At 38.4% G+C, this 19,790-nt stretch overlaps 1 protein-coding gene and 1 long non-coding RNA gene across 11 annotated transcripts in view; one reads left to right on the top strand and one right to left on the bottom strand.

Moving 5' to 3' along the window:
• Positions 1-19,790, top strand: part of PPP1R9A (protein phosphatase 1 regulatory subunit 9A) — a 288,124-nt gene that overhangs the window by 263,077 nt on the left and 5,257 nt on the right. For 7 of the 10 annotated variants that reach the window (XM_036864281.1, XM_036864284.1, XM_036864285.1 and 4 more), the window contains 3 exons: positions 1,929-2,016; positions 2,116-2,199; positions 18,900-19,098. The exons of the other annotated variants lie outside the window; for them this stretch is intronic. In XM_036864281.1, the coding sequence (XP_036720176.1) occupies positions 1,929-2,016; positions 2,116-2,199; positions 18,900-19,098 (371 nt within the window). The remainder of the gene's footprint in view (positions 1-1,928; positions 2,017-2,115; positions 2,200-18,899; positions 19,099-19,790) is intronic. 10 annotated transcript variants of the gene reach the window in all.
• LOC118901194 lies at positions 18,466-18,971 on the bottom strand. Its single transcript, XR_005021301.1, has 2 exons — positions 18,880-18,971; positions 18,466-18,670 (listed from the first exon to the last, which is right to left on the bottom strand). It is a non-coding gene; the product is annotated as an uncharacterized LOC118901194 (long non-coding RNA).

Below are 19,790 nucleotides of genomic sequence, written 5' to 3' on the forward strand. Positions count from 1 at the left end.
TCTTGCCTCTTCAGCCTTTTGAAAGAATTCATTTAAGTGTTCCTTGGAACACACTTTGGCAAATGTATGTGATAATGATGTGAGGTTGCCTAGCAGCAGGCTCTCTGATGGGCAGAATCAGGCTTTTAGTCCCAAGATGTCCACATAACTGCCACACTAATAGGTTACAGAGTGTTGCCATGTACATTGTTTCATCTGGTCTTCGCACCACTCGTTAAAATATCTCCCGGCCACCTTTATTTCCGAAAATAATAAGACAGTCTCCTTTTAACTTTGCACATTCCTAGCTGTTGAGAGTTGCTCTAGAGTTTATTTGGAAGAATCTGGTACTTTCTTTCCTTCAGGTTCTGTTAAGAAAATTGAAATCCTGCTTTTTTTTTTAATGTCCATTAGCAAAATCACCTTAGAACGAGTTTGTGCTGTGTGTATATTTTTTTACATCCATGTGTCACATCTGTGGCTATTTAATTCAGTTACCCAAAGAGTAATGATGCAAAGAGCCATAATAAATATTTGAGGTTAGAAGTGGATTTTGACATGGACATATTTCTTACTCTTCTATTTGATTATGTACATTTCAAGGAATTGATTATTATAATCTGTGTATCATTAACTAAAACTATGAAAAGCTCATTGCTAAAAATCCTTAGTGTATTTTTCAACATCCTGTGCTTCTTCAGAGCTTTGAAAATAGACTCTTAAATGAGAACTGTGTGCACATCATGGTTTGTAAGTTATGTGTGTTTAGAAATTTATCCTGAAATAGACAAAAAGCATAAGCAAAATTAACCTGCAAGGTTAATTGAACACTCTCTTAGGAGAACTACACTCCATGCCAGAAGGTTGCTGGATTTTCTTTTTAATTTTAAAAAGAGACAGACACCAACAGACAATTGGGAAAGAGCAGTTTCATACACAGATATGCATCAAAGACACCCCTTGTTAATGATCTCAGATGAGTGGATATGCTGAAATATAATGCCAAACAGCATTCTTTGCTAAATAGCTCCAAGTAGAGCCTTAGGAGTTTCTACCTTGTCCAAGGTAGAATAAGTGCCACCAGTGGAATCTAGTTCCTACAACTGACATTGAATTCCATTGGGAAAGCGTCTCCTCTGATTGGTTTTTGGCATCATTTCAAGTGTCCCCAGCCCCCAGCAGCTGCTGTGCTTTAGAGTGCCAGCGTAACTCGGAGAGAGGCAAAGATCATTTAGCTGCAAGCACTGGGGAGGTTTTGGCATCTTCCACATCATGGGAAGCCAGCCAAGTTGTGCTTAAAGCCAACTTCTAAAAAAAGACCTTTCAAAAATATAAATGTTTTATAGCTGAGCTCCTGCTTGAGAAGTCTCCCCCATGTTCTGTCTCCTGTATCCCAAGACTGGCCACAAGCCATTAGCAAGGGGCAGATGAGAAGGGAAAGCTTTGACTCTCACTTTCTCCCTAATCTCCCAGACTCTCATGGGTGATGTTCTTTACTGGACTTGGGACATATGGGGGAAGTGAGCTGGGGTCCTGTCAGAAGGTGCTAAAACCCAAAGGCAAGAAAGGCATGGAGGACAGAGCCCAGACATTTGAAGCAAAGAGTTGGAGCCAGAGAAGGAACAGAAGGAAAGTCATTTGGTCCCTGCTTTGAATGTAAAGGATGATTTGATAGTGTTTATTCTTGCTTATTTTTTTTCATTCCAGTTTATTTGAAGCTAAAATTCTTTGTGATAAGTATTGGGCTTCTGTCTAACAGGACCTCTCCTGGTTTGACTGAATGTTCCTCAACATAGCTATGTTTCCTGTATGTTAATAAAGGCATCCAGTATTTTCTTTTACTGTTAGGAATTGATGCAAACCCCGTAGATTCAGAGATGCAATGACTTTTGACAGTAGCTTTTTAAAAATGATAATAATTGCTTTTTTCACATATGTGTATATCCTAGATGGTGCCAAAGGTCCCAGATCACTGAGGGCATCAAGTTTGTTGGTGGTGCGAGGAGGAAAATTTAAGCGGAAGTTTGTGGATCTGGGGTAAGCACTTCATGAAGTTAAAAAGCAAGCCCTCTGTGAGAGAAGGATTAAATGAGAAAATGTCAAATTCCCCTTTCTGACTGTGTGCTGTCATTATAGGGCGCCTTTGCGAAGGAATTCCAACAAGGGAAAGAAATGGAAAGAAAAAGAGAAAGAAGCCAGTAGGTTTTCTCCAGGTAGCAGGTACGGGTGGGTGATTAAGAACAGATGTATCTGCATCTAAACTTTCTGGCCCCCTTCCATTGTTAACGAGAATTAGTGGTCAGTATCTCTGTGCTGAAGTGATACAGCTAGAGGTGAGATGAAAACAAATTGCGGTTTGTATTTGTCTTACTCCGATTGAAGCCTACACCTGGCCTCGGGTAGATCCATTGGCTTAATTGCAGAATTATGGTCACATCAACAGTTTTAATAAATGTTTATCTAAATACAGCATAAATGTATCTATGTGATGTGTCAGTTAGACACATTTCAGCTTTTTTGCCTGGCTACCCACAATTCTTGTGTCTTCTGGTTATAAGTCTGAAAGGGTAATTTTGCATTTAAGTATCTTGTTGGCTTTCAAGACTGTTCTGTCCACATGCGGGTAAGAAAGACCAGTGTCTCACTGAACTCAGCTGTTACGTTGATTTTTGCTGGCGCCATCAACCGTGCTTACTGTTCAATAAAGACTTTCCTATAGAGAAGTGAGCTTTGTATAGCACATTGTCAAGCTTTCCCAACTTTATTCTGAGATTACATAATTGTAAACTTAGGTTTATATAGGGAGACGGTAAAGCACAGAGCTCTCTCTGAAGTCCAACTGCCTGGGTTTGAATCAGTGCTCTCCCAGTTACTACCTTTAAAACCTTCGACAAGTTATTTAGCCTCTGTGCCTTTGTTTTCTCATATAGGAAATGAGGATAATAAGAGTAGCTACCTGTTAGTGTAAGGATTAAATGAGTTTTCATGTAAAGCATTTAAAATGGTACCTGGCACATAGGAGGCATTCAAAAATAATAATAATGATAGCAATCTGCTGTCATTCTCATTATTATTTGCAAGTTACAAAGAAGTTTTATATTTATCATTTCATTTGATCCTTACAATAAGATTGGGAGGGCAGATAATAATACCATACTTTATTGATGAAGAACTTCACCTTCATAGAATTTAATTGATTAGCCCATGATTATGCAACAAGCAATTAATGTCAGTTAGCTGGGGCTTGGCCTCCTGTCCAGATGTCTTTCCAACACTGCATGTCACCTCCTAGTTACTTAAGCATCTAATGATGTTTACATTTATTTATGAATTTTGGGAATCATCCCAATAGTATAGACTAAGGAAGAAACAGGCAAAATACTAAGAATAAAAGAATGTAAAATTATTTGGGGACCACCTATCCATTTTATAGGTTGTCCCCAGCTGTTTCCTTTTTTCTCTTTTCTGGCATACACCTTGGTGAGAAATTGTACCTTCTCCCTGGGATTACAGGAGAATGGGGGAGAGGGTGAGGGATGAGAAGAGAGAATTCCAAAATTAATTATTTTTGTTAGTCTGGGTTTCCTTTACACTGTACAATGGAGAAAGGCAAGAAAGCTCTGTTTATACTGAGGACAGGGATCTCAGGAAAAATAAGGCCATAATGCAACTCAAGAGCGCTTTTAACTTTGTGTGGTTTTAGAGTGAGAAATATAAAATAGTCTACTTTGTGCCTTAGAATTAAGAATAGAAAACTATCAAATATGCTCAGGGGAAAAAACAACAACAGATAGTGAAACCGTTTAAGGGAGAGAGAGAGATGCCCAAATGCACAGTGGGAGAGAAACTTGAACACTTCTGAAGTGACACTGTGCTCCCTTCAGTCCCTGGGCTCCTGAGGCAGCCACTACCTCTCACCTTTGGGGCCCCACCCTCAATGGGACATAAGCGCAGGCATCCAACAGAGGGGAGGGGAGGGGAGAAGGTTTGACTGAATTTCATCGTAGGAGCCAGAGAGTTCTCACGCCCTTGTATAAATTGCAGGTGAAAGTCAAGCAGGTCTTGACTCGGTTGGCAAATAACTCACCTTACTCCAGGCAAAACCACCATAGTCCAGGGTGGGCGGTCATCATCGCGCTGCTTAACCACAGCTGATACCAGCTTTTGAGCCAGCAGCCAGCTAGGCTGCCTAGTCAGCTACATTTTAAAACATTAACTCTGCAGTCTCTCTGCATCAGTAGTCACAAACAATTCATGTGTACAACGTTACAAAGCAGTTTTCAGTTAGAATCATAGTTTCATAATTATTTGTAATTACAGTAGAAGGTTGACAGGACTGAAAGGAATTCATGTAATTGAAACAGTAGGGCAGGGAAGAAGAAGGGCTTTTTCAGTTTCAAAAAAATAAATTTTTGAGCTATCACAGTGATTGGTTAACAGTAATCAAATCTAATGACAGCCTCCATTCTCCTATGTAGATGAATAATGGGCCAGAACCTTATTCAGAATATATTCCAGGACGTACAGTTACTGCCCAGTAGGAGCATAATGCAGTTGAGTTGGTTTCACAGGGCCCCCCCCTGAAGGTAGGTGGGTGGCAAGCACCATCAGCTGCAGGGTCCCACTGCAGTTGTGGAGAAGAACTGGGAGTAAACTCATCACTCCTGTGAGGCTTTTCTCAGAAAAGGAGGGACTGATTCACAAATTGAGTTAGTAATCTTATCTTTTAGGCTTTTCATCCAGTTCTTATAAGATTGTAAAAATCTGATGAGGTCATTCAATCAGTGATAACTGAAGTCTACCGGACTTGAAAGAGGCCAGACATTCGCTAAATGTGGTCTTGGTTTTAGTTTTTCCCTTCCCAAAGAGTAAAGAATTTACTGTATTCCTTGTGGAGACAAAGTGATTCAAATACATGACCAACATGAAACAAATAGATGAGGTTAAAATAAGAAGAAGTAAACCCTACAGAGATATGTGGTTTGGTTCTGTCCTTTTCAAATACATGCTCAGTGAACTTTCTGATTTAACCAGATAACACAGCAGATAACAAAAGCAGGAAACACTTAATCATCAGAGCTTGTTCATCCCTTAAAGTACATACCGAAGAGTAAGATAAAATTCTCTCCTTAGAATAAGGAGCCACTGGTGTCAGCGGAGTGTCTATTTTTGGAGCTCTGTAGGAGAAGCTCCCAGTTTAGTCACTGAATGGAAAGCCCTGTGAGCAGATATGTGTATCTCAAAGCAAGGCTAGAAGGTGGCGCGTGGGAAAATTATGGGGAAGGGAGATGGCACTCCTCTGTGGAAGCAGATCTGCTTTCACCTTAGAAGTGTGAACAGTGGAGAAAACACTGAGCTGGAATCCAGTATTCGTCCTGACTTTGCCATAGGTAAGTCTGAATTCCTTGGACCTTGGTTTCCTACCAAAAAATAAGTGTGGTCAACTAAAACTACATGGTCTGTAACTCCCTATGCATCTCTGCCTGCACTATCCAGCATGGTCGTCTCTAGTCAGATGTGGCCGTTGAGCACTTGAAATGTAGCTTGTCTATATCGAGATGTGTTGTAGGAGAAAAAGCATGCTCGATTGCAAAGACTTCGCATGGAAAAAAATAGGATGTGACATATCTTAGTATCTTAATAATTTTATAATACTGATTACATGTTGAAATAATATTTTGAATATTTTGGGTGAGATAAAATATGTCATAAAAATTAATTTTACCTCTTTTTTTCCATGTGGCCACTAGAAAATTTTAGTTTACTTATGTGGTTCATATTATATTTCTTTTGGACTGTGTTGATCTATATGATTCTATGAAAAACATACTCTTTTGATTTCTGACTCTTTTGTTGGTCTGTAAATTAGCATGTATTCATTTGTTTGTTCATTCTTTTTTTATCTATATGTACTCCTCTTTGTTCCAAATATTATTTGTGTATATACAAAAATACATATGGTACAACAGTATAATTTGTTTTAAAAGTAAATCGCATAGGGAAAAACAAGATAAAGCAAAAAGTAAGGTTGGTACTTAAAACAGAACATCTTCAGCAGTACTTTCATAGTAAATATAACGGTGGCCTCCAGTAAAAGCCAAGAGCATAATGTCAAGGCGATTAAGAGCCTGAGTTCAAATCGCAGCTCTGCCCCTTGTCCTCTTGAGCAAGTTACTTCACCTCTCTGTACCTCAGTTTTCTCATCAATAAGATGGAAACATGTATTTACCTCTTCAGGTCATTAAGGGGATTGAGATCACATTTAAGCACATTTTAAGTCCTTAGTAAATATAAATGGCTATCATCACTATTAATGCTTAAAGTAATTCTTACTGCAGGGATATAAAACAAAATATTCTCTGGACATATTTTGCTGGCAGTCTCATTCATGCAGGGGTGACTTTGGTACTATCTTGACGAATAAATGGACCATGTGGATTATAGTTCAGGCAGTTTCTCTCAAAGAAACTTTAGATAAATCATGGTACTGCAGTGGGTTTGAGATTATACTGCATGACAAGTACCTGGAGGGCAGTTCTGCCCTGTTGCTGAGCAAGGGCCAAGCCTCTGCTCCTGAGCTGGAGTTGAAACACACCCTTTCAGAAGAGCTGAGGAGTGGGATAAACACATGCACACAGAGAGAGAAACCCCTTTCTCTGCCTACACCCGGTCCACAGAGGCACCCCAGAGAGGAGCCAGCTTTTTCCTTCAAAAAAAAAAAAAAACATTTTAAAAAACGAGAAACAAAAATGTAGTTATAAATGCAGTGGAGAATGGCCATTAGAAAATGGCAGAATAATTTGAGCCTGAAAAGTTTTAGAGCGCACCTTACCAAGCCCTAGTGGCCATGAACAGTGATGGCAAAAAACTTACCACTGGAGAACTTAACCTTGGCCATGTAGCTCACGTGGGCTCTCCCCTTCACTTGATATTTTTAATGCCCAAAGGTAGTAGCTTTGTTCTTTAAAAAGAGGATTATTTGGGTTATAAATTAAGAGTAATTTGTTAAAGTCTCCAATTTTAAAACCTAGCTTTTTTTGAGTTGGCTCAACTTACAAATCCCGTCATTTTGTTTTACACATCAAGTAAAATTTTATGTGAAATAAAAAAGGTTTCACTTCCATGAAAACCTTTGAACAATTTAGCTTAGCCTCAGGAGAGCAGACCTGTTCCCCCATAATTGTCTGTCCTGTTTTTAGCTGCATTTATAAATTTAATCTATTTAGTTTTCCTTTTAAGTAATTTCCAGTGCCTAAAACCTGACAAACCTTACACTTCCTAACAAATCAACACTTTTCCTACTTTAAAAAACTCTTGAAAATCTACTAATTAAATAACTATAGTGACTCTAAACATCCCAATACTCTTTATCAGTGTGGTAGTTTTACACCTTAATTAGTTAAATCTGAAATCAGTTAATATATTAGGTAGACTCAATAGACAAGTTTCTTTCTCAGTTCTAATAATACAAATTTTCTTAAAAACTAACCAGTATATTTATTATTCCTAAACTAATATTTTTGTTTTGATAATATGGATTTTATTTACATTATCATCTTGCTGTTTCATTTTTATATCTTCCCAGTATGGGGAAGGACTCATTAAGGAAACAGTTTCTCCATCTCAAGTGAGTGTACGGGAAGAAAAAAATATATTTTTCCCTCTACACTCCTAGGTTCTTCAACTGAAGCCCTGTAAATTAGACTGACAGAAGACAGATTAACAAGGGAAAAGCATACAAATGTATTTAATGTAAGTTTTATGAGACACAGGAGCCTTCATTAGGAAATAAAGACCCAAAGAAGGAGTTAAGCCTGGAGAATTTTTATCCTAGGTTTGATGAAGTGTGGAAAGTTGTGGGGAAGTGTGATAGGACAGAAAGGTATGAGGCTAAGGGTAGTAAACTGGGGAAACTTAACCAGGCCTGTTCATTCATTTGCTCAGGTTCCTCTTGGCGTCTGTGCATCTATGGAGTTAAGGATGCTCCTTTCCTCTGGGTATAGGGAGGGTACCTCTCTTACATGAGGGTCTTATGACCTGGTTCAGGGGAGATGGGGAAGGTCACCTGCCTTTTCTCAAATTCCTGCACCTGCCTTTTCTCAAATTCCTTCAGCTTAAAATATTCACTATGCCAAGGTGTGCCCTATTTGGGGGTAGCATGTCCTGAACCCCATCATAAGTTAAGGTTAAACACTCTATGTTGACCATCTCAAATGGGCTATTGTTTATTGATCAGATATTTAGACCATAACTCAGGATCTAGAAGCAGGATATTTCAAGGTTGTTGGCCTGGCTGCAGATGGACACCTGCTTGTTATAGCTGTTACCTGTTCAGGTCTCTCAGTCCCCTTCAGAAGGGGCTGGCTTTACAACATCCATTTCCTTATGGATGTTAAACCTTGCGAATTACTTCATCTGATTTGAGTAAATGGAGGTCGCAATCCTTCCTCTGGTTGCACCTACTTTCTTCAGTTAACCTCCTTACTACCTGCTTGAATTCTATATTCTGTTTATACTTTTTCTATTCTGGAAGTTCCTGAACTCCTAATTATATTTTGATGACATCCAATTAGACTCTGAATACTTAATTGTATTCAAAATTAAAACAAACCAAAAAATAAAAAATCACCATGGAATGTTTACCTGAGCAACTTAATTTTGGGGTGCTAGCACCAGGGTAAACTGGTTTCAAGATATATAAATGAGTTAATTGTTTTATAGAGTTGTTAACTATAAACTATTTAAATGCCAGGAGGCAGTTACTCTCCCCACCTCACACCCCCAGCAAATGGCATTTTCGGATTATAGAGACTTAATTTGAAGACATGCTTTCTCCCAGTTACTAACAATAAAACAATCAGGGATATAGCAGTGATTTGTGAATCTATTTTTTCCAAAAATGATAGTGAGTCTTTAGTGTATAAGCTAAAAAAGAAAATGAAGCAAGTATAGAACACATACCTGTTTTGATCCTCTAGAAATTATTTTTAGATCTATTAAGTATTCATTTCTACCAATCTTGATTTTTCAAGGGAATTATTAAGGATCTGTATGGAGTTTATGCCCCTTGGCCCATAACCTTCCCTCAGAGTCAAAAAAGTTAAGAAGGGAGGGAGGGAAGGAGGGAAGGAAGAATTTTATGTTATTCTTAACAGATTTCTCCACAAAGTGAAACAGACTATAAGAGTGGTCAATAGTAGAATAACTGTTACCAAATCCTTTCTGCTCCTTTTGTAGGCCCGAGAGTTGTATATCCAAAAGGAAATTGGCATTTATTTTAGAAAGCTGTGAGCTGATAGGTCTATAATTTAAAGTAGTGAAGAGTTTGCTTTTTTTAAATGAATATTCTATACTCTAGGTCCAAGCAATGGAAGCCGTACCACTGTTCAGTTTTTTGAAGGATACTAGGAACCACAACAGAGGTTCCATCAGCTCGGGAGTTTTAGAGTCAAGGATACACAAAGAAATGAGGGGGACAGGATAAAGCCCCAGCAGGGACACAGCCAGACCTGGAAAATAGTCTTCAAAATACCCCAGGATCTGATGGTTTGCAGCAGTGAGGACAGTGGTGTTCTCCTTAGAAGTGGGCTTCTTTGCTTTCTATGTGGACTATTCCTTTGTTCCTCCGTTATCGTGGTGTGAAAGCTAGAGCAGAAAGCCTCTGGATATTATCCAAGGCTGAGCTTCTATGAATCACATCATCACATTGGCCTTCGGACCCGTCTTTAGTGCTGGATGTACAACTCCACATGGAATTTTACTCTTGAGTATTTTCCTGGCAGTGAGAATTTTATGAAAGGGTTTAATGAGACGTGGTCTACAGATTTTCTTTGAATGTTAACCTGGCCAGGATTTGAACTACCAAAGTCCCTTTTCAAATAGGGCATTAGAATGACAACAATTTGGCAACAATATTCTTATTTCCTACCTATTAAAAGTGGTAGAGAACAGTGAACTCTATGCTGGAAATGAAGTGATACATTACTCTCTTTTTCCTAGTTCAAGGAGGATTAAGAAAAGGATATATAAGATCAAGATTCATTCCATATGGAACAGAGTCAGGATGGACACGCGAATTAAATAAATAATCAAGCTAAAGTTTGGCCGTGTGGCTGACAGGGTCTTGGTGCTCCAGCTGGCTGTCAGGGCCTGAGCCTCTGAGGTGGGAGAGCCGAGTTCAGACATGGAACCCCCACAGACCTCCCGGCCCCAACGTAATATCAATCAGTGAGAGCTCTCCAGAGATCTCTGTGTCAATGCTAAGACCCAGCTCCACTTCAATGACCAGCAAGCTCCAGTGCTGGACACCCCATGCCAAACAACTAGCAAGACGGGAACACAACCCCACCCAATAGCAGAGAAGCTGCCTAAAATCATACTAAGTTCATAGATACCCCAAAAACACACCACTGGATGTGGTCCTGCCCATCAGAAAGACAAGCTCCAGGCCTCATCCACCAGAACACAGGCACCAGTCCCCTCCGCCAGGAAGCCTACACAATCCCACTGAACCAACCTTACCCAATGGGGGAAGACAGCCACCAAAACAGTGGGAACTACAAACCTGCAGCCGGTGAAAGGAGACCCCAAACACAGTAAGTTAAGCAAAACGAGAAGACAGAGAAATACGCAGCAGATGAAGGAGCAAGGTAAAACCACCAGACCAACAAATGAAGAGAGGAAATAAGCAGTCTACCTGAAAAACAATTCAGAAGTAATGATAGTAAAGATGATCCAACTCTTGGAAAGAGAATGGAAAATATACAAGAAACGTTTAACAAGGAGCTAGAAGAACTAAAGAGCAAGCAAAACAATGATAAACAACACTATAAATGAAATCTAAAATTCTTTAGAAGGAATCAATAGAATAACTGATGCAGAAGAACAGTTAAGTGACCTGGAAGATAAATAGTGGAAATAACTACTGCAGAGCAGAATAAGAAAAAAGGAATGGAAAGAATTGAGGGACAGTCTCAGTGACCTCTGGGACAACATTAAACAAACCAATATTCGAATTATAGGGGTCCCAGAAGAGAAGAGAAAAGAAAGGGACTGAGAAATATTTGAAGAGATTATAGTTGAAAACTTCCCTGATATGGGAAAGGAAATAGTCAGTCATGTCCAGGAAGCACAGAGAGTCCCATACAGGATAAATCTGAGGAGAAACATGCCAAGACACATATAATCAAACTATCAAAATTAAATACAAAGAAAAAATACTAAAAGCAGCAAGGGAAAAGCACAAATAACATACAAGGGAATCCCCACAAGGTTAAAAGCTGATCTTCTCAGCAGAAACTCTGCAAGCCAGAAGGGAGTGGCAGGACATATTTAAAGTGATGAAAGGAAAAACCTAAAACCAAGATTACTCTACCCCAGCAAGGATCTCTTTCAGATTTGATGGAGAAATTAAAACCTTTACATACACGCAAAAGCTAAGAGAATTCAGCACCACCAAACCAGCTTGACAACAAATGCTAAAGGAACTTCTCTAGGCAGGAAACACAAGAGAAGGAAAAGACCTACAGTAACAAACCCAGAACAATTAAGAAAATGGTAATAGAAACATACATATCTATAATTACCTTAAATGTAAATGGATTAAAAGCTCCAACCAGAAGACATAGACTGGCTGAATGGATACAAAAACAAGATGCGTATATATGCTGTCTACAAGAGACCCACCTCAGACCTAGGGGCACATACAGAGTGAAAGTGAGGAGGTGGAAAAAGATATTCCATGCAAATAGAAATCAAAAGAAAGCTGGAGTAGCAATTCTCATATCAGACAAAATAGACTTTAAAATAAAGATTATTACAAGAGACAAAGAAGGACACTACATAATGATCAAGGGATCAATCCAAGAAGAAGATATAACAATTGTAAATATTTACGCACCCAACATAGGAGCACCTCAATACATAAGGCAAATGCTAACAGCCATAAAAGGGGAAATCGACAGTAACACAGTAAGAGTAGGGGACTTTAACACCCCACTTTCACCAATGGACAGATCAACCAAAATGAAAATAAATAAGGAAACACAAGCTTTAAATGATACATTAAACAAGATGGACTTAATTCATATTTATAGGACATTCCATCCAAAAACAACAGAATACACTTTCTTCTCAAGTGCTCATGGAACATTCTCCAGGATAGATCATATCTTGGGTCACAAATCAAGCCCTGGTAAATTTAAGAAAATTGAAATCATATCAAGTATCTTTTCCCACCACAATGCTATAAGACTAGATATAAATTACAGGAAAAAAAAAACTGTAAAAAATACAAACACATGGAGGCTAAACAATACGCTACTAAATAACCAAGAGATCACTGAAGAAATCAAAGAGTATATCAAAAAATACCTAGAGACAAATGACAATGAAAACACATGGCCCAAAACCTATGGGATGCAGCAAAAGCAGTTCTAAGAGGGAAGTTTATAGCAATACAGTCCTACCTCAAGAAACAAGAAAAATCTCAAATAAACAACCTAACCTTACACCTAAAGCAAATAGAGAAAGAAGAACAAAAAACCCCCAAAGTTAGCAGAAGGAAGGAAATCATAAAGATCAGATCAGAAGTAAATGAAAAAGAAATGAAGAAAACGATAGCAGAGATCAATAAAACTAAAAGCTGGTTCTTTGAGAAGATAAACAAAATGATAAACTCATCAAGAAAAAAAGGGAAAAGACTCAAATCAACAGAATTAGCAATGAAAAAGGAGAAGTAACAGCTGACACTGCAGAAATACAAAGGATCGTGAGAGATTACTACAAGCAACTCTATGCCAAAAAATGGACAACCTGGAAGAAATGGACAAATTCTTAGAAAAGCACGACCTTCCAAGACTGAACCAGGAAGAAATAGAAAATATAAACAGACCAATCACAAGCACTGAAATTGAAACTGTGATTAAAAATCTTCCAACAAACAAAAGCCCAGGACCAGATGGATTCACAGGTGAATTCTATCAAACATTTAGAGAAGAGCTAACACCTATCCTTCTAAAACTCTTCCAAAATAGAGCAGAGGAAGGAACACTCCCAAACTCATTCTACGAGGCCACCATCACCCTCATACCAAAACCAGACAACGATGTTGCAAAAAAAGAAAACTACTACAGGACAGTATCACTGATGAACATCAGTGCAAAAATCCTCAACAAAATACTAGCAAACTGAATCCAGCAGCACATTCAAAGGATCATACACCATGAGCAAGTGAGGTTTATCCCAGAAATGCAAGGATTCTTTAATATACTCAAATCGATCAATGTGATACACCATATTAACAAAGTGAAGGATAAAAACCATATGATAATCTCAATAAATGCAGAAAAAGCTTTCAACAAAATTCAACACCCATTTATGATTAAAAACCCTCCAGAAAGTAGGCATAGAGGGAACTTATCTCAACATAATAAAGGCCATATATGACAAACCCACAGCCTACATCATTCTCAGTGGTGAAAAACTGAAACCATTTCCACTAAGATCAGGAACAAGACAAGGTTGCCCACTCTCACCACTGTTATTCAACATAGTTTTGGAAGTTATAGCCACAACAGTCAGAGATGAAAAAGAAATAAAAGGAATCCAAACCAGAAAAGAAGAAGTAAAACTGTCACCGTTTGCAGATGACGTGATACTATACATAGAGAATCCTAAAGATGCTACCAGAAAACTACTGGAGCAAATCAATGAATTTGGTAAAGTAGCAGGATACAAAGTTAATGCACAGAAATCTCTGGCATTCCTATACACTAATGATGAAAAATCTGAAAGAGAAATTAAGGAAACACTCCCATTCACCATTGTAACAAAAAGAATAAAATACCTAGGAATAAACCTACCTAAGGAGACAAAAGACCTGTACACAGAAAACTATAAGACCCTGAGGAAAGAAATTAAAGATGATACAAACAGATGGAGAAATATACCATGTTCTTGGATTGGAAGAATCAACATCATGAAAATGACTATACTACCCAAAGCAATCTACAGACTTAATGCAATCCCTATCAAACTACCAATGGCATTTTTCACAGAACTAGAACAAAAAATTTCACAATTTGTATGGAAACACAAAAGACCCTGAATAGCCAAAGCAATCTTGAGAAAGAAAAACGGAGCTGGAGGAATCAGACTCCCTGACTTCAGGCTATACTACAAAGGTACAGTAATCAAGACAGTATGGTACTGACACGAAACAGAAATATAGATCAATGGAACAGGATAGAAAGCCCAGAGACAAATCCACGCACATATGGTCACCTTATCTTTGATAAAGGAGGCAAGAATATACAATGGAGAAAAGACAGCCTCTTCAATAAGTGGTGCTGGGAAAACTGGACAGCTACAAGTAAGAGAATGAAATTAGAACACTCCCTAACACCATACAGAAAAATAAACTCCAAATGGATTAAAGACCTAAATGTAAGGCCAGACACTATCAAACTCTTAGAGGAAAACATAGGCAGAACACTCTATGACATAAATCACACCAAGATCCTTTTTGACCCACCTCCTAGAGAATTGGAAATAAAAACAAAAATAAACAAATGGGACCTAATGAAACTTAAAATTTTTTGCACAGCAAAGGAAACCATAAACAAGACAAAAGGACAACCCTCAGAATGGGAGAAAATATTTGCAAATGAAGCAACTGACAAAGGATTAATCTCCAAAATATACAAGCAGCTCATGCAGCTCAATATCAAAAACACAAACAACCCAATCCAAAAATGGGCAGAAGACCTAAATAGACATTTCTCCAAAGAAGATACACAGATTGCCAATAAACACATGAAAGGATACTCAACATCACTAATCATTAGAGAAATGCAAATCAAAACTACAGTGAGGTATCACCTCACACTGGTCAGAATGGCCATCACCAAAAAGTCTACAAACAATAAATGCTGGAGAGGGTGTGGAGAAAAGGGAACCCTCTTGCACTGTTGGTGGGAATGTAAATTGATACAGCCACTATGGAGAATGGTGTGGAGGTTCCTTAAAAAACTAAAAATAGAACTACCATACGACCCAGCAATCCCACTACTGGCCATATACCCTGAGAAAACCATAATTCAAAAAGAGTCATGTACCGCAATGTTCACTGCAGCACTATTTACAATAGCCAGGAAATGGAAGCAACCTACGTGTCCATCGACAGATGAATGGATAAAAAGATATGGCACATATATACAATGGAATATTATTCAGCCATAAAAAGAAGCGAAATTGAGTTATCTGTAGTGAGGTGGATGGACCTAGAATCTGTCATACAGAGTAAAGTAAGTCAGAAAGAGAAAAACAAATACCATACGCTAACACATATATATGGAATCTAAAAAAAATTTTTAAATGGTTCTGAAGAACCTAGGGGCAGGACAGGAGTAAAGACGCAGATGTAGAGAATGGACTTGAGGACACAGGGAGGGGGGAAGGGTAAGCTGGGATGAAGTGAGAGAGTGGCATGGACATATATACACTACCAAGTGTAAAATAGATAGCTAGTGGGAAGCAGCCGCATAGCACAGGGAGATCAGCTCAGTGCTTTGTGACCACCTAGAGGGGTGGGATAGGGAGGGTGGAAGGGAGACGCAAGAGGGAGGAGGTATGGGGATATATGTATACTTGTAGCTGATTCACTTTGTTATACAGCAACAACTAACACAACAATGTAAAGCAATTATACTCCAATAAAGATGTTAAAAAAACTTTTTTTTAATGTGGTAGGGGTGGTTGTTTTAAAAGCATTGCTACAAAGGCAGTTCACTTGGGAGTAGGACAAGATACTCATGCTGTCATTCATTATGGCCTGTTTATAAACTTTAAAACAGTATCCATATATTTAAGCACTACCATACCTTATTTGAATTATGGATGGAACTCCTTAAAAAATTCCCATGTTACTTTGATTAATTGATTCAGAAATTTATAACCAAAGAGGAGGAAAATAATCATCAGGTCCAATTAATCTCAAATATCCCCAATTATAAGAGGGAAACTACAGGGAAAATATTTTTATGTTTCTGCACAGTCAGAGCTTTGTGAGCATTTTTACTGGAATGTGGGACCTGAGCTAAACGATAAGCCTGAGAAGTTAAATTATGACTAGATAGATAGATTTACCTGCAGAGAGATTTACCTCCCCAGAGGTATGTGATTACATTTTCCAGAAGTGGGGATGGGGAGAGGGGGCTGAGACCCAACTCTATGGAGACGTTCCCGGGGCTGTAAAGCTGGAGACACTAGTCTGACATATATTACTTACATATATTACTCTGACATATATTACTTTCCAAAGCATAAGAACCCAAGATCCTTCTCAAATTGAATTGTTTACATTAAGGAGATAAGATGTCTCTCCCTCTCTCAGAGGAAAGAAGGGAGACAGCTGTCCCTCTCCTATATAATCATCCAGATTCATATTTTTTAGATTTCTCACCAATAATGTAGACCAAGTATAGGATGACAACTTGTTCCCATTGTGTCAGCCTGGAAAGAGGAAGTTAGGGCATGGGAAACCAGTGCAATAACTTTTGTAAGTAAATAATAACCTGTTTCTGCTCCAGAAACCTCACATTTGTATTCAGGATAATATTAATAAATATAGTTATTAAAAACTTTAAGAGTGAGCTCAGACATGTATTATTAAAAAATATATATTCCAGGTCAACTCCTCCCTCTCCCCCAAATTCTAACTTGGTAAGTCCAGGTACCCAAGAATTTGTATTTGAACAGCTGCTTCAGATGATCCTTATCAGACTTATTTGGGGACCACTGCACTGGTCCAAGACCCAGGAATAAGAAGTGCTTCTTACAGAAGACCAATCTGCCTCTGCTAGCATGCTTTCTTAAGTTCAGTTATTGTGAACCCACATCCCCCCATTTTTTGATAGTAAGTGGATTTAAGGATACAAATTTTTTTTTAGTTTAAACTTCAGGATAAAATTGAAGGTTGACACATCTCTGGTTGTTCTTTATTATCCTTGCAGACCCCTTTGGGTTTGTTTTTTTTTTAAATAAATACACCATTAAAATCATCAGATCTTCTGGAATCTTTAGTGTGACAAACACTTTTACTGACCCAACCTGTGGTTTCAGTATGCTACCAAAACTTCGTGGACTTTTGCATTCTCTTCAGTTATCGTTCTCATAATCCCCTTACACATATATTGCTTTACAGTTTACAAGATGCTTTTACATTAATTGTCCCATTTGATTCTCACTAATCTTTGGAAATGAACAGGAATTGTTAGGAGTTGTATTACCTATATAAATTTGAAATATATACTATTTCAAAATAATGAGAAATGAGATGTGAGACGGTTGAAATTCAGTATACATCTGGGACAAAAGCTGTCCGTAAGCCATGCTGTTGAGGCACTTTTAATTGAAAGGGAATCTCTTTGTTGTCATGACATCAGCAGCTAACAAATAATAGGCATTATATCAGAGATCACTTGGACGTATTGAGGGTGACTTCTTCCAAGTGCATAGAAACTACTGCCCATTCCTGCCTCAGCTCCTGATAATTTTTTTTTTAACCAAAAGGTAAATATAAATATACAGGTAACTGCATTAAGAAAAAAAAGTCTGGTTTCTTTCTTTCTTTTTTTTTAATTAATTAATTTATTTTTTTGGCTGCGTTGGGTCTTCATTGCTGCGCACGGGCTTTCTCTAGTTGCAGCGAGCGGGGCTACTCTTCCTTGTGGTGCGCAGGCTTCTCATTGCAGTGGCTTCTCTTCTTGGGGAGCATGGGCTCTAGGCGCACAGGCTTCAGTAATTGTGGCACTCGGGCTCAGTAGTTGTGGCTTGCAGACTCCGTAGTTGTGGCTCACGGGCTTAGTTGCTCTGTGGTGCATGGGATCTTCTCGGACCAGGGCTCAAACCCGTGTCCCTGGCATTGGCAGGTAGATTCTTAACCACTGCACCACCAGGGAAGTCCCAAAAGTCTGTTTTCAAACTGTGTTTTTCAAATGCCTTTGAGTCCTTTAAATATTAAAAAAGCATAGACCTTTATACCTTTACATTTTTCAAAGCACTTTCACACTTATCTAATTTAATTCTTAACAACCACATATGATATATATAAAATAACCACCTTTTATGGATGAGGAAATAGACTCTGAGAGAAGGCCCAAGGCCATGTACACAGGAAGTGTGTACGATTTTAGGACCTCGGGTCTGATGTTCCTCCTGTGATAAGGCACTAAGATTATGATGAAAAACCAATAAGGTGTGTGTTCTGCTTAAAGTATCATGAGCCCAGAAATTTCCAAGTATTTAAATATATCATTTTCTAAAGTCTCAGGCTCTTGAGAACCTGTGCTCAGAGGAGGCCAGGGTAGAATGCTGGTTATGAGCTCATGTCACTAGTGTGAGGCACTGTTATGTGACCCAAATAAAGCGAATGCTGTGATGATTAACTTAATAACAATTCCTAAAAGACCATGCCCCTCGCTGATACTAATTTATCCACATACATTTATTAGGCACATTTCATAAAATTCATCGTGGCAATAATGATACCAAAATATTGATCATTGTTATAGAATCCATTTAGATGCAAAAAAGATAACTATTGGACTTCCCTAGTGGTCTAGTGGCTAAGATTCTGCGCTTCCACTGCAGGTGGCGCAGTTTCGATCCCTGGTCAGGGAAGTTCCGCATGCTGCGTGGTGTGGCCCAAAAGAAAAGAAAAATTAAAATTAACCAAAAAAAGATGACTATTAAGATTAACGTTCTAGTCAAAAGGGCAAAATTTTTACTCTATCCGTTGTGTAGAATAATTTCTCAAACTATGACTTCAAACTATATTCAGAGTCCCTTCAGAATTCATTTCAATAAGCTTTACATCTGCCTTTTCGTTGTCTAACATACCCGTTCTTTTCATAACCCAGGATCTTCAGCGGCAGGCTGGAACACTGGAAACCGAAGCTGTCCTCCACTGCTCAGGCCTCCACGCCGTCAGCGGGCCTGCCTTTCTCGTGGTTTAACGAAAGCCGGAAAGGATCCTATTCCTTCAGGAACCTGCCTGCATCTGCAAGTCCCCTTCAGCCTTCTCCTGAAACTCTAATTTCAGATAAAAAGGGGTCTAAGGTAGAAAACACATGGATTAAAAAAGCAAACAAGAAAACCCCCAATCCTTCCTCCTCTTCGATCTTTGGAAAGCATTCTCAACTTGTGTGTATACTCTGGGTCCGAGAAACCAATGTGATAACACTGCAGTAAACAATGCATGGTATTTCTTGTGTGGGGGAGGAAGAAAGCCTCATTTAACCATCACCTTCTTTAATACTGTTCCATTCTAGATTGTACGTTAATCTTTGATTTGCCTGTCTTTTCACATACTGCTACTTAATCTCAGTTTGACAGTCAAGCCATGCTGGGAAAGATGCATTTGAATCATGGAACAGTATGATAGATCTGTTTACTAAGTATTCCACTTTAAATTACATTACAAAACTATTTTTGCTGTGCTCTTCAAGATTTACTGGAAAACAAATAAATTTGGGACTGAATATGTGTTCAGTATATCTAAATGAAACTCTTTCAAACAAACCAATGCTGACATAGCACCCTTACTTATTTCTTCTTTTAAATCAAACTTCCATGTTGATAAACTGTTACAATTCTATCACCGAAGTTTTTTAACTTTAGCAGAATGAGGAATTATATGCTTATTTGTTTTTAAATGCACGATGGTTATTTCCAGCATGACGCTGCAAACCTTACCTAACATTTTATTGAAACACATACGGTGGCTAACTTTCACATGTTGTTTGGTCTCC

The sequence above is a fragment of the Balaenoptera musculus genome, chromosome 9 (assembly GCF_009873245.2).
Source record: "Balaenoptera musculus isolate JJ_BM4_2016_0621 chromosome 9, mBalMus1.pri.v3, whole genome shotgun sequence".
Lineage (NCBI taxonomy): Eukaryota > Metazoa > Chordata > Mammalia > Artiodactyla > Balaenopteridae > Balaenoptera > Balaenoptera musculus.